Source organism: Apteryx rowi, unplaced genomic scaffold (genome assembly GCF_003343035.1).
Source record: "Apteryx rowi isolate R43461 unplaced genomic scaffold, aptRow1 scaffold_907, whole genome shotgun sequence".
NCBI classification, from domain to species: domain Eukaryota; kingdom Metazoa; phylum Chordata; class Aves; order Apterygiformes; family Apterygidae; genus Apteryx; species Apteryx rowi.
Genome location: NW_020451213.1, coordinates 70,982 through 84,266, shown reverse-complemented (window position 1 = coordinate 84,266; position 13,285 = coordinate 70,982). Strand labels below are relative to the sequence as shown.

Below are 13,285 nucleotides of genomic sequence, written 5' to 3'. Positions count from 1 at the left end.
AGCTTCTTTCCAAAGCAGGGTGTGAGAAGTGATTGGTATATAGAGCTGGAATGCAACTGCAACACATGCCTGCTCCCAGGAGCTGCAAGACACTCCCAGCCCGAGAATTCAGGCAGAGCTTCAGGGCTCTGTATGCTCTATCACTGTCACTCCGTAGACATGCTGCATATGGGAGGTTTGGGGGCTGTATCATAGGAGAAGTGGCTCTAAAAATCCTCTTTTTCATTTACTTTTCTTCATTATTCTTCCATTTTCTGATTTTGTTTAATGCTTAGAATGTCATTCATCTCAAATAGCATACTTACTTCCCCCATCCCACTTTTTTCTATCATCTTTACCAATCCATGTTTAACATTTCACTCTTCTTTCTCTGTTTTCTTTTTTTTTTCTTTTTCATTCTCTTTTTTCCATCAGGTTAGAGACTAATTCACAGTCTCTCTTTTCCTTTCTCTTTCTCTGCCTGTGGATTATTGTTTTGTTATATCCATGGTAGCTGTGTTCTACATAATTAATGCTCATTTGGCATTAATTAATAGTGAGACTGAAGCTGATGGAGAAACATACAAATACTGTGATATGTAAAATGCAGAACCTACGAAATGTAGAAGGTGGCATGCACTTTGGAGTAAAATCCCTGAACAGCTAGTCTGAATGTACAAATTTTTATTTACTTTAACAGATGCATCCAAATATCCTGTAGATTTTCATAGTTTGGTGGGATAGTTTTAACACTGTAGTGAATTTCACGCTTTTAATATAGTTTCAGTTCCTGATACTGTTGAAAAGTCAGTGCCCTTCAACAGTTGCTACRAGAGGACCCAAATATTTACTGAAAGTTGAAACAGAGGTACTCCTTGGCAACCCTTTTCTTACTTGTGTAAGCTGATTAAATACTGTATCAGGATCAGGGCTGTGTTGCTAGCAGTGATTTGCCTTTCTTAAAAGGAGGAAGGAAATACTTTTAAATGTGCAATGACTTTTATATGCATTGGTCAGCATTTAAAAATACTATTGTCTGTGTACAGCTACAATACAGCAAGTACAGAGTTGCCACAGGTACCTTCTCACATTCTATGCACAGATGTGTTTGGTATCCCAAGTAATTAGGAATTAATTTATTTTTAATATTTGAAGACCAAAAGCAACGAATGAATGTTATTAAACTCATGAATCCTGTATTTTCAGGAACTTCAGTGCTATGTTAGAAGAATTTCCAATACACTTGTGGAGTATACTTAATAAGTCTGATATAAATGTATACCCAGTGATTTTCTTGCTTGTCTGATTGAAATCAGTATAGTTGTTTGCAATGATGTTTTGTTAACGATTATTACTGGAAGTCTTTGTCATTCACTTTGCTGTTAGATTTTCGAAGAGAGAATGTGCTGCCTCACTCTACCTCCAGGTCCAGACTTAGTTTATTGCTCCAGTCTCCCCCTGTGAAATTCCTGATCAGCCCCGAGTTCTTTACAGTGCTGCATTCAAACCCTGTGAGTACAGCATGCACAGACGAAAGCCTCTCTTATATATATGTGTGTGTGTGTGTGTGTGTGTGTGTTTATAAATATGGATGTCTTATATACAAAGATATTTCTGTGTTTGATACTAAGATATTTGGTGGTATATAGAGAGGCTGGCTGAATTAAAATGCTCATCAGCATTCCTTGCAGTTGATGGACTATCAGAGGTGTCCCAGCTGGTGTTACAGCTTCTACAGCTTTTATTTTTGACTCAGCTCTTCATCTTTCTTGTGATACTAAACTCTTCTGTTTCTTGAAGGAATGGCTTTCTTAACTGTCTGCTGCAGAGAGTCAGGGACAATTCTGAGAATGAAGGTGATAACTATTTTTTAAGGTCACTTTGCTGCTCATGAGATGTTTTGTACCCTCAAATTTGCCTGTTTTATATCTAAATACATTAGAGATCATTGAATAAAAAGATATCTTAATATTTATTTTTTCCGTTTTTCCCTGTTCTTCAGTCTTCCTTCCTACATAGTTATTTGTTTCAACATCCATTTTCCTCTGCCATAGCAGGGTTTACAGTGTAAAAAGTTGTAGTGAAATGAGTAATATGTTATCTGCAAGCACACTTGTTAATAATTCAGTGTTTTTTAAACTACCGATCGCTGGTAGTTTAGTTTTGATATGTATGTATGCTTGTGTGTTTCTGAATAATTCTACTTGGCCTGTACAGCTTTATATTTAATACGTAAAGTAGTGCAGAAGTAGCTAAGACCTCTGGCCAGGGGGAAGAGGGGAGGGCACAGAGAGAGTAGCGGCACAGCGCAGTAGGAGGGCCTGAGTCTTCGTCCCTGTCAGGACTCCACTGCTCATCCTGAGACACAGACCTGGTTTTGGGTTGGCTGTGGGTTTGGGGGTTGTTTTGGGTTGTGTTTTTTTTTTTTTTTTTTNTTTTTTTTTTTTTTTGAGGAGGTTACTTTCCCTTTCTATTTAAAGTTTTCCCTATTCCTCTGTGCTCTCCTTTTAATCTCTTATTTTAATTTTATTAGATAAGCTACAAGTGGACATGCAATTATAATTTTTTTTTGATAAATCAATGGGTGGAAACAATATTTATGCAGATTTTTTGATGAGTTTGATAGGCACATACATGTGCCAGCAAAAAAACTTAGCATCTTTGTTGCTGTGTTCCGTGGCTGTGTTTGCCTACTTATTCCAGAATTTAGAGAATAGCTGTGAAATCTCTACTTTTTAAGCAATTTTARTGGTATAGAATGCCTCACAGTCCCAGTGACAAGAGTGTGGTAAGTGGAATCTGAAACGATGTTTCAAACTTTGTTGAAGTGATTCAGTAATGGAAGTTCATATATCTCAAGCAAGGAAAAAAAAAGGAAAGAAAAAAAAAAAAGAAAAATACTGCACTCATCTCAAAACCTCAGAACGAGGACAGATTTTTTCATACTGCTGTGGTTTAGTCAAAAGGATTTTTAAGGTTTTATAGATAATTAGGTTATTTTTTTACATTGGAAAGATTGCCTTTCATAGTAACAAGAACAGATGATTCTTTTTAATGCAAAACAGGTCTGAAAGCATAAAGTATAATGGGAGGAATTTACTCAGAAAGTGCTTATTTTCTCTTTTTTCACATGACTGTCTACTTACCTACTTATCAGTGCCCCAGATCAGGATATCAGTAAAATGTATGCATCATTTTAAACATGTGGGCAGCCCCATTGACTTCAGTGCAACTACTTCTGGCTAAAATTCAACACCTTCCAAATTCAGTGGGTCTCTTTTTATTGCTGTGGTCATATTGATCACTCCCAGTTTCCTGAAAGCAATGTACCTGCTTTACTGCTTTCCTTGAATGGAACTTAAATTATTATCTATTTATCAGAATGTGTCCCATCACACAGATAGAACTGCTGGGCTGATGGCTTTTTTATGTCATATTTTATCTTGTAAAATTATTGACTTTTATTATGGATTTTTCAGAGTGCCTACCGCATGTTTACAAATAACACGTGTTTGAAGCACATGATCACCAAAGTCCGGCGGGACACCCACCACTTTGAACGCTACCAGCATAATCGTGATTTGGTGGGCTTCCTCAACATGTTTGCTAACAAGCAGCTGGAGCTACCGAGAGGCTGGGAAATGAAACATGACCATCAGGGCAAGGTAACTGGACTAGATGTGCAGCTCTTTGTTCAGTGTTTGATCTTGARTATTGCAATGTCAGAGCTGAGCTGGTTGCTCTTAACAAGAGCATAAGTGCATGTAGTTCTCCACCTGCGCAAGGTACACATCCTGTTCCCCTTCCTTTGCCCAACAAAGAACGGAATTTCTCATCTGTGCCAACAGAGTGTTATTTGAAAAGGGAAGGAGACTGATAAGTGAATATTAAACATTACAAGGAAGATTGCTAGAAAATCTTTAGTCTTTTTACTGTGAAATAAGTTGCTTTGATTCCCCTGGATGTTTAAAACTTCTTTTGAAAAGAAGAATTCTCTCTTCTGTAAATATAGGCAGTTCTGTGAAGTTCTTTGGAGTTTTGCCTGTGTACTTGGAAGAGAATTTAGATGTAAAGTTATTAAAGTATTTTCTATAGAATTTTGTTTGGATATTGCTGAGCAATTTGCTTCCTGTTTAATTGTTGATAATTGTCGAGCTTTTCCTTAGAGCTTTTTTTTTTTCCCTTCTTCAGCCTCTTGAGTGGAATTTATTAGCATGCAATGTTTCCTTTTTTTTTTCTTCTTTAATAGCTACCAGTTTTCCCAGGTTAGTCCTCCATCCAAATGCTAAGTAGATCCACTGTCTTTCAGCTTCTGAGATGAGATGGATGAACTAAGACCGCGATAGCTCTAGGGATGGCCACTTTGCTTATGTGTTGGCTCAYAGGAAAGAAACTGTGTGTAGCAAGTTTCATTAAATAGTAGAGATCTTGAATAGTTGCAAGCTGTGCTGGTTTTCAAAACAGATAATTATAGATCAGTGTAGAAGTTGTAAGAAAATATTTTAAAATAAAAAGACATTAACTGACAAATTAAGTTTTACATTGGGAATGTAATTTTAATGCAACTTTAAACTAATGTAACTTTGCTATCTAGAATATGATTTTCTTTGCAGAAAATAGGAAGGTTAAAAATAGACCATGATTAGTATGTGAGGAAGAGATAAGGCTATCAGTTGTGTGAGAAGTCCTAATTAAGACTTTAGGCACATTAAGTCTGTCAGTTCTTATATTTATCAGTCTTGGTAGGCTTAGATGTGAATGTTCATATAAATAATGATCTTGATGCCTGAGAAGATTACGGACAAATTCTAAACTGAAGGGCTAGAAAATGTGCTTGAGGGTTGTTTTCTTGAATTTATTAACTTTGGAAAGCACTGCGTTTTTTCATTGTAAACAAGATTAGAGGTATGCAATTATAGTAACCTTGTTATTTGCCTCTCTCACTCTTTTCTGTTCTAAATCATCCTTTTCTGTTCGGTTCCTCGAGGCCCAGTTTTCTCCTGAAGAATACATTAATTTCAATTGACTTTAATAGGTGCTCCATAGAGAGAACTAAACCTCTAGATTTCTGGTGTGGTATTTGGTAACAGTTATGTTACAATAACATTGATAACCAAGAGGAATCACTGAATAAATCCCCTTGGGATTTCTTCACTTTGAATTATGCTCAGTATTGTTCATTCTCATTATGTTGAATTGTCTTTCTCAGAAGTAGCACTTGTGGCCAGTAGGAAAGCTTATTCAGCACACGAGAGAGATGATGGCCAGTAAATGATGAAGCCAGCATTTGATGAGACCAAACCAAAAGTGAACCTGCCTTTATCGAAGTGTAGGCTAAAAAGAGGCAAGTAGAAATTAGCCCTGCCACAATATATGATTATATCTCCTCTCCCTGGCTACTGAGGCTGCTGAGACAAGGTTTTCAGTTACTTTTCTGAGTTTATTGTAGTAGGATGTCCTTGCTCTTGCTCACAAGGAACGGTAATTGTCCTGACCCTTATGCAGCACTGAGAAGTAGTCAAGTCTCTAAGTTTTCATCTGCCTTTATCTTTAAATATAAGCTACASTGACTATTAAAAGCAATGCATCTCCTCTCCACATGATTTATGATAAACTATACTTCAATTATTGAATTTTTTTAGTATAACTCGCTCTGAAATTTCTGGCTCTGAATCAAGGATGAGGAATTTTTTGCTAGGGATACATACTTTTATGCGTCTTCCTTATCAAACTGCTAAATGTACATCTTATCAAAAGGTATATAATCAAAATATGTATGACCTAATTGTGTGTCAGTCGCTTCTTGTCATGTGATGTTTTGATCACTCGGTAGTGTGAGTTTTTCTCTGAAGCCACTGAGTGCTTTAAGTATGTGGTTCCTGGACGTGATCCTCCCCACTGTCCATACAGTTCTGGTAGCTTGTCCTCTTTGCAGGCTGTCTTCCCTGGTCAGCCGGGGACTGCCCACCACTGAATGCCCTTCAAAGCTGCATAGCAAAGCCCAGTTGCCCACTGTTCTCTGGCTCCTCCATGTATTGCCCCTTCAGAGGATTAAAATGTTTGGCACGCAGTTCTCCCTCAAGATCTAGATATCTAGAATGGATTTTCTGGTTGGCATTACAGACGAACCTTTGCCCGTCACTGACCACAAGGAGGCTGAGAGCTTTTGGGAAAGGTGATGGCAGGAAGCGTCACACAGGCTAGATATGTCCCTGATCTTAATTAGACCTCTGCAAGATGTGCAAGCAAATAATAACTTATCATAGGGCTTTTTTTTCCTTCTTTTTTCTTTAACCATAAAGTTGTAATAGTTTATTAACGTATTGAATAGGAAGAAAAGATATTTTGACAAGCTTCACAGACTGTAATTGGAAAGATAGCTTAGGCAACTATCATGTTTAATGGTCTAACTGTAGTTTTGACCCTGCCCATATTTTGTCCGTCTCTTCAAGCATCATGGATTTACGAATTGTAGCTAGATAGGAATTATGAGAAGATTTTTTTTGAAAGCAGAGTGTGAGCTACAGTGTATTCCCAGCTGTGTGTCAATGTCCAGATTAGCCCAAAGCCTTGAAGCTGCAATGATTATCTTCAGTGAAGCTTCAAAATAGTAATCTATGCTTTATTTTAAAGTAGACTGCTACTAGCTGGCCTTCAAGCGTTCATGTTTAATAAGACATGATTGTCTTTAACTTAGTGTTTCAGCTTAGCTGTTTGTTTAACTGTAAAGCCAAAGAGCACTACATGCAGTATTAAATTGGTGCATTGACTCAAAGAACTGTGTAATGCAACTCTAAGTATTCCTTTTTCTTTATTGAATCATTGTTTTTATTTATTGATAATTTTTTCCTGAATAATTTTGCTGTATAATGTTGACTTAATGAAGTCAACCTTTGTTTTGATGAAATTTTTTCACTTCTTGTAAATATAGGTAGACTGGACTAGATAAAATAGTAGATACAGGAACTTACAAAGCATACTGACTACTTGCTCACAAATGAAATAAACCTATTAAACAGGAGCAAAAATTTCAACAAGCCTGGATCCATTCTAGCAGCTTCTTCCAGCCATTTGCAAAGCCCCAAATTGAAATTTCAAATAGACTTTCATTCTGCTTTCACATTTTCTAACATGTATACTTGTGTTGCAGGTGACATCATTATTTGTCAAGGTGATTGCATCCTGGATCAGGCTCAAATATTACAATTAAAATTGCAATTATTGAATGCACTTTTTGGTTTATGAACTGTGAAACATTACCCTTCACTTAAATATCTGTAGTATTTCAGCAGAAGATAACACAGAGTTCTTCCTTTTCGGGTCAGGTAGTGTGGGCCTCAACTGTATGCACAGGTTATGGTGGGCAGCTCTTAATGCTGTAGGAGGCTTACTGGCCTCTCCTCACATTTTCCTAAGCTTTTGCAGCTTTGGTATCCCTTCTGCCTCCCAGCCAGGCACCTGCCACAGTTTGCAGCTCCATATGGTTCTCCTTTGGGAAATGGAAACATTAACGTTTTCTCCCACCACAACAGATAATGATGTTTAGCTGCTTTGTAGGATGGCGCACTGGTCTGTCTCCCTACCTTCACAGCAGTCAGAAGAGTTCCACTGTCTCTGGTTGCCTGATCCGGCTCTAGCAAGCGGTCTGAAACAGTGGTTTCCTGYGTGCTATAAGCTGGCACTGCTGCGAAGAGAGCCAGTCCTGCTCTCCTCTTGTCCCTGGCGGGCGGCCTGAGGTCAGAGGAACAAATAGGGAAACGACAAAAAGAGAGTGATTTCAGCCTGGACCTGTTCCCCGACTGGGTTCCCTGCATGGCTACACAAACACTTGTGCCAGCAGAAGACAGGAAGGGGGCACAAGGGATGAAACAAGTGGTCAGGCTGGGGAAGATGGGATTGTTTCTTTTGCTGACACTGCAGGACTAAATTGTTTATGAAACTGTGGTCCAAGCACCTCAGTAGTATCAAAACTTAGAAATGGCTCCAGCAGTCCCCAGCAACCTCTCTGCTGGTCCAGCTTCTTCAATTCCTCAAACCAGATGTCACTTTCCTGTAACCGTCCTACTCAAAACCTGGGTCTTTCTTGCCACTTCCACGTTTCCAGCATTGTGACTGAAAAAACAAAAGTGTGTTAAAATAGAAAGGAACTGGTTTCCACGTGCAACACTAACACTGAAGCAAGTTTAAATCTCAGGGCTTAGAATGTTTTTTTGGTTAAAATTGGACTGAAATGTATGAGGTTTTCAATTTTCAGGATGTATGCTCCCGTGACCTTGTTCAGCAAATGGCTGACCAGCCAGCATGTGGTAGTTCTCACTGAAGAGCCCAATTGTCTGCTTTAAATGTTTTTGTTGCCATCTTCTTTGTGTCCTAAATGGGCTATTTTTTAGGTTAATGAACTTAGAAGAGTTGTATCAGGAGGATGATAAAAATGCCTTTAAGCCTGTAGTTGCAGTGTGTCACAGAATGCAATCATATACTTGACATACACACCCGGTGGTGTTTGTAATTATACAATAAGAGGTTTACAAAGGGGAATGTTTCTGCCACTAAGGGAGATCTTCTTAGATATTTATAAGGAAATGAACAGGAGAAAACACCAGGATGACTTTTATTAACTGTTAAAGTCTTCTCTTCTTGACAGTCATAATAAAACTTCCTACTTCTGCTGCTTGTCATCTGAGAATTTCAAAGTGCTTTGTAGGCGTGAATGAAGTGAGGTATTAAAGACTTTGTCCCTCTAGTGAGATGGAAAAATGCTATCCCTATTCTGCCGAAAGGAAATGTGAGCCACAGTAATGTGAAAAGATTTCCCAAAGTCTCATATCAGTGACTGAAACCTGGATTCTGAATATAGGTACACCTCGGACGCATGCTCTAGGGTGGTTCAGTACTTTTGTGTCGTGAAGTATTGACTATAAATTCTCTCTTCATTCTGTTTCTCTAGGCCTTCTTTGTTGATCACAATTCCCGAACCACCACATTCATTGACCCCCGGCTTCCCTTGCAGAGCAGCAGGCCCACTAGTGCATTAGTCCATCGGCAGCACTTAACTAGACAACGCAGCCACAGTGCTGGGGAGGTAAGTTTGATCTGCCCCTTTGCTGCTGGAACCACGTGCTTTTTAGAATTATCCTGTTTCACATTATTCCATTTCATTATTCCAATTTTGTTATGTTGTGAGGAGTATGATTGTGTTCTGCAGGTGTATGGTACTCACCCATAAATATTCATTCTTTATTATTTGCTAGCCAGGAACCTCATTGCTTTTTTTGAAAGATACARTTTGAGAAGAAAGATATTGGACAGGGATTTCTCTTACTGTTAATTTGCAGTAAGCCTATTTAACCACAGGAGAGCATCTGATTACAGATTACAAATACCCGTATCCTGTTGTTCACTGTCAGAATACTTACTGACTAGCATGATGTCTACCAAATATGGTGATACAATTCTGCAAACAGAAGTGCGTACATATATACATCTAGATGTGTAACTTTCTGAATAAATATAAAAAAACCCCGTGTTACCACATGCAACAGATAATCACACTGTTGTGTGTATGTACATACGTATGTATGCATTACATCTGTACTTTCTAAATGGAAACACATGGAAAACACTATTTCTTTGATATATCACTGTGACCTCTAATGATATAGCCTACAACTGTGGACCATTTTTACCAGCAATTTTCACATTGTTGTAACTTCTTTTTACTCCTGGGCAAGCGTATGTACAGTGACTCAAATTTCAGTAGTACTTCATTTAACCTCCACGCTGTTGGCTGTAAGTTATCTTTTCAGTCTTTCAGAGGAGGGCTATCCCATGATAGAAGTTACACTTAATATAGGTGAGAATGGCTAGAAAGATGCTCTGATTTATGCTATCTATAGCTCAATGTCATGGCAGATGAATTTCTGCCAGAGGCCTGTTTCAGAGCAAGCATGAATCTTCCTTGCCACTTGTCTAACAGGACTTCTGCTGAGCTGCAGCAACTGTCATACCACCAGTTGCACACCTTGTCATATCCTGTATGACTATAGCTTAGTTGCCCTGGTTACTTCCCCTCCCCCCAGGTATTTTTTACAAAGGATTTTAAATAGCATTTCCTAGCAGTCTGGTTTTGTGGTGAAGGCATTGATATCCTGCAACAAGCGGGACAGCTAAAAGTGTCTTTATATAGCTATTTAGCTCTTCGGTAAAACAAGTATTTCTGTTGTGGTTGATTCATAAGAGAGCGGGAATAAATTGTTTTTCTTAACTTTACCAAATACATGCTCAGATTATCTTTCTGTAAATAGTGTGCAAAAGCTCACACCTCACAACAGAGATATTCATGTGAACTGTGCTGCTGAAGTTGTCAATACTGCAACATAAGTACAGTTTATCCTACAGGAAGGTGTTACATGTATTGCATATACACAGTGCTGATTATCTGTCTAAATTTCCCACTCCATCTAGGTATATGGAATTCTTTAAACAATGTTTTTGCATGGTAATTTAAAAATACTTTGCTATTATTACAATTGTAAAATGATTTTGAATAAAAGTGTAATTCCAGATAGGAATCTCGAACCTAGCAATTCAATACAGTATTCCCATTCTGGGATTAATGATGTAAATGCCATTTATATGCATATGTATGAATCTGAGCATCGCTTTTTCGTCTACCCTTATGACTTAAACATTGCATATTTACAGCTATTTTTTCTATTTTTAAACTATTGCATCAAGGCGCTGTATGTTATTGTAGAAAGGTGAATATGTAATGAAGACAAATTCTCAGAATACTTTATTTGGATTTGTGTAGCCACAAACTTTGATGTTTTGAAACCAGTGACCCAGTCTTTACAGGGGGATGCTCTAAAGCAAACATTAACCATTGTAAGGAATGCCTTTTAGCTAAAGCTGAACTGCAGCTTGAAGCTGGAGCTAATAACGATGGCATTCCTTTTCCAGCACAGTGCTTACAGGAAATAGTTTTTCATTTTTCTAAGAGAATATTATCAGAGAGCACAAAGATCTTGCAAGGTATCTCAGGACTTTTGCTTCTTTGTGGTTTCAGAGACTAGATTTAACAAAACCTTTATATTATTTCATCTTTTGGAGTTAGGTTTTGGAAATGTAGTTCAAATGCTAACCATTATATGTGGCCACAGGTATTGAGAAATAAACCTAAGGGTCCARCAAGGTGAAAAAGAGGTTGAACAAATGCTCTATATAGTTAAAATACAAAATACCCACACTGTAGAAAGGACTGAAGCGTCAACATACAGAAAATTGTGGCAGTTGCCCTGACATCACAAGTACTACTGGGAATGATTTTACATTGTGGTTTTACTGTAAAAAATGTTCATGTATAACATTTTTTTACTCCCAAAAGGTAAACACAAAAAAAATCATATCTGTTCTCCTGAGTGATGGTAAGAAACGCATTTTTTCCAGCTTTGGACTGAATGTGAACTGACTACTTTATCCTTCTGCTTCAGCCACAGAATTGTTTCCATTTTAAAATTAGGGAAATTCCATTCATGCACAGAGGTAATAAAAGTTATGGTGCTAATAAAGGAAGCAGAATTTGTTCTTCAGAACCTTTGATATGGATAAAGATGTACACAAAGCATAAAAATACCCTCTGAATCCCAGTTTGAACTTTTAGAGAATGAGTTACTTTTCAGAATGGGACTATTATTCAAAAATAGCAACAAACTTGGAATGAGCCTGTTTTGCTTCTTTATATTAATAGGCACAATATACTAGATAATGTTTCAGTGATAACTCTCACACAATACAGATGATCCCTGCAGCTATGGTTACTTGGAATAGTTATTCAGCAAAACATTCATGAGCATGCTTAAGTTTAAGCTATATGAGTTCTTACTTATTTGTACTTAAGTGATTTGCTGACATGGAGACATTCATTGTGGTTATGTGTACCTTTTCAGGTTGGAGAGGACTCCCGTCATTCAGGACCACCAGTTTTACCAAGACCATCTAGCACATTTAATACAGTCAGCAGAGCTCAGTACCAGGACATGGTTCCAGTGGGTACGTCAGCATTTGGGCTCTTTTCAGAGAAGTACTCGGTGACTGAATTTGTCATGTCAGTGGTTGGGTTTTTCTGTTGCTTGAGGTGGGTGGAAGTTATCATTTGTTATAACTAATTCTGTCCGTCAGCATTTCCCTATTGTACAGTTGCAACCCACAGGAAAAATACTGAAAAGCTTCTATGCAGAATCGAATAACCGAGGTAAAAATTCTCCCTGTACTGAACTCCCTAATTTACCTACTGTAAGAGGTGACAAAGAGTTGAAGCCATTGACTCAAGTTCTGTCCTAATCGGACTCTGTATTCCCAGTGATTCTGTGCAACTTCTGAGCATCTATTTTGGCAGGATCACAGAAAGTGTTAATCAGCTTGTAATTAGTCATTAGCTTAAATTCTGTTCTCAGTTATGTGCACAAAAACTTACTGACTTCTGTGCCACCAAGAAGAGAATTCAGCTTACTGATTCTAACAGCTGTCACATTGTGCAAAATCAAGATAACTAATCTGACTGACTATAACTGCTTCTCTGTTCTGTGGTGTGTTTACTTGAAAATCTCTGCTGATTTAAATCTTTCCCCTTGCCATGGGCATGGTGTGCGTGCACTGCAGGCTCAGTAATTGGTGAGAATTTGAACAGGGGTGTTTCCGGTGATTGCTTGATGGTTGACAGTGGACTGGACACAAATGCTGAGTGAGTCCTGGAATCACTTTAGAGAAATGAATATACAGATAAAATGTATTTGAAAAAGTGACAATAAGTAAAAACTAGGACACTTCTTGCCTATTATATTTTAATAGTTTTTTTTACTAATTCTGACTGTAGCATTAATCAGAGATTTTTTTGAAGCTTCGTGAATGGCTTCAACCTACTTCCTTATGGTACCTGCTCGCTGTTCATACCTCAGAAACTTTTCAAAATATCAATTGGCTGTCTGTCAACAGTGGAAATGCTTATATCGTGAGAGATATGTTCAGCTGTCTGAATGGTGTTTGTTAAATAAATGCCTAAGATGAGGAGAGTCATATGTTGTGTTTTGAAGTGACATTAAAATTCTGAGAAAGAGAGTATAGATGTAATTGAACAGGGAAACTATATTACATTGTAGTACCAGGAATATGTTTTCTCCTTATGTAATATAATTTGACAGTGAATTTTAACAGCAAACCATGAATTCTTTAATCATTTCATTCCCATTTTTGCAAAGTTACAAAGGGGAAAAGGAGTAACATTAATTAAGTTTTGAATATTTCTTAA

At 37.7% G+C, this 13,285-nt stretch overlaps 1 protein-coding gene across 1 annotated transcript in view; it reads left to right on the top strand.

Moving 5' to 3' along the window:
- Window positions 1-13,285, top strand: part of HECW2 (HECT, C2 and WW domain containing E3 ubiquitin protein ligase 2) — a 118,423-nt gene that overhangs the window by 73,255 nt on the left and 31,883 nt on the right. Inside the window, exons 12-15 of the mRNA XM_026091489.1 lie at window positions 1,366-1,490; window positions 3,459-3,644; window positions 8,927-9,061; window positions 11,928-12,030. Of these exons, the coding sequence (XP_025947274.1) occupies window positions 1,366-1,490; window positions 3,459-3,644; window positions 8,927-9,061; window positions 11,928-12,030 (549 nt within the window). The remainder of the gene's footprint in view (window positions 1-1,365; window positions 1,491-3,458; window positions 3,645-8,926; window positions 9,062-11,927; window positions 12,031-13,285) is intronic.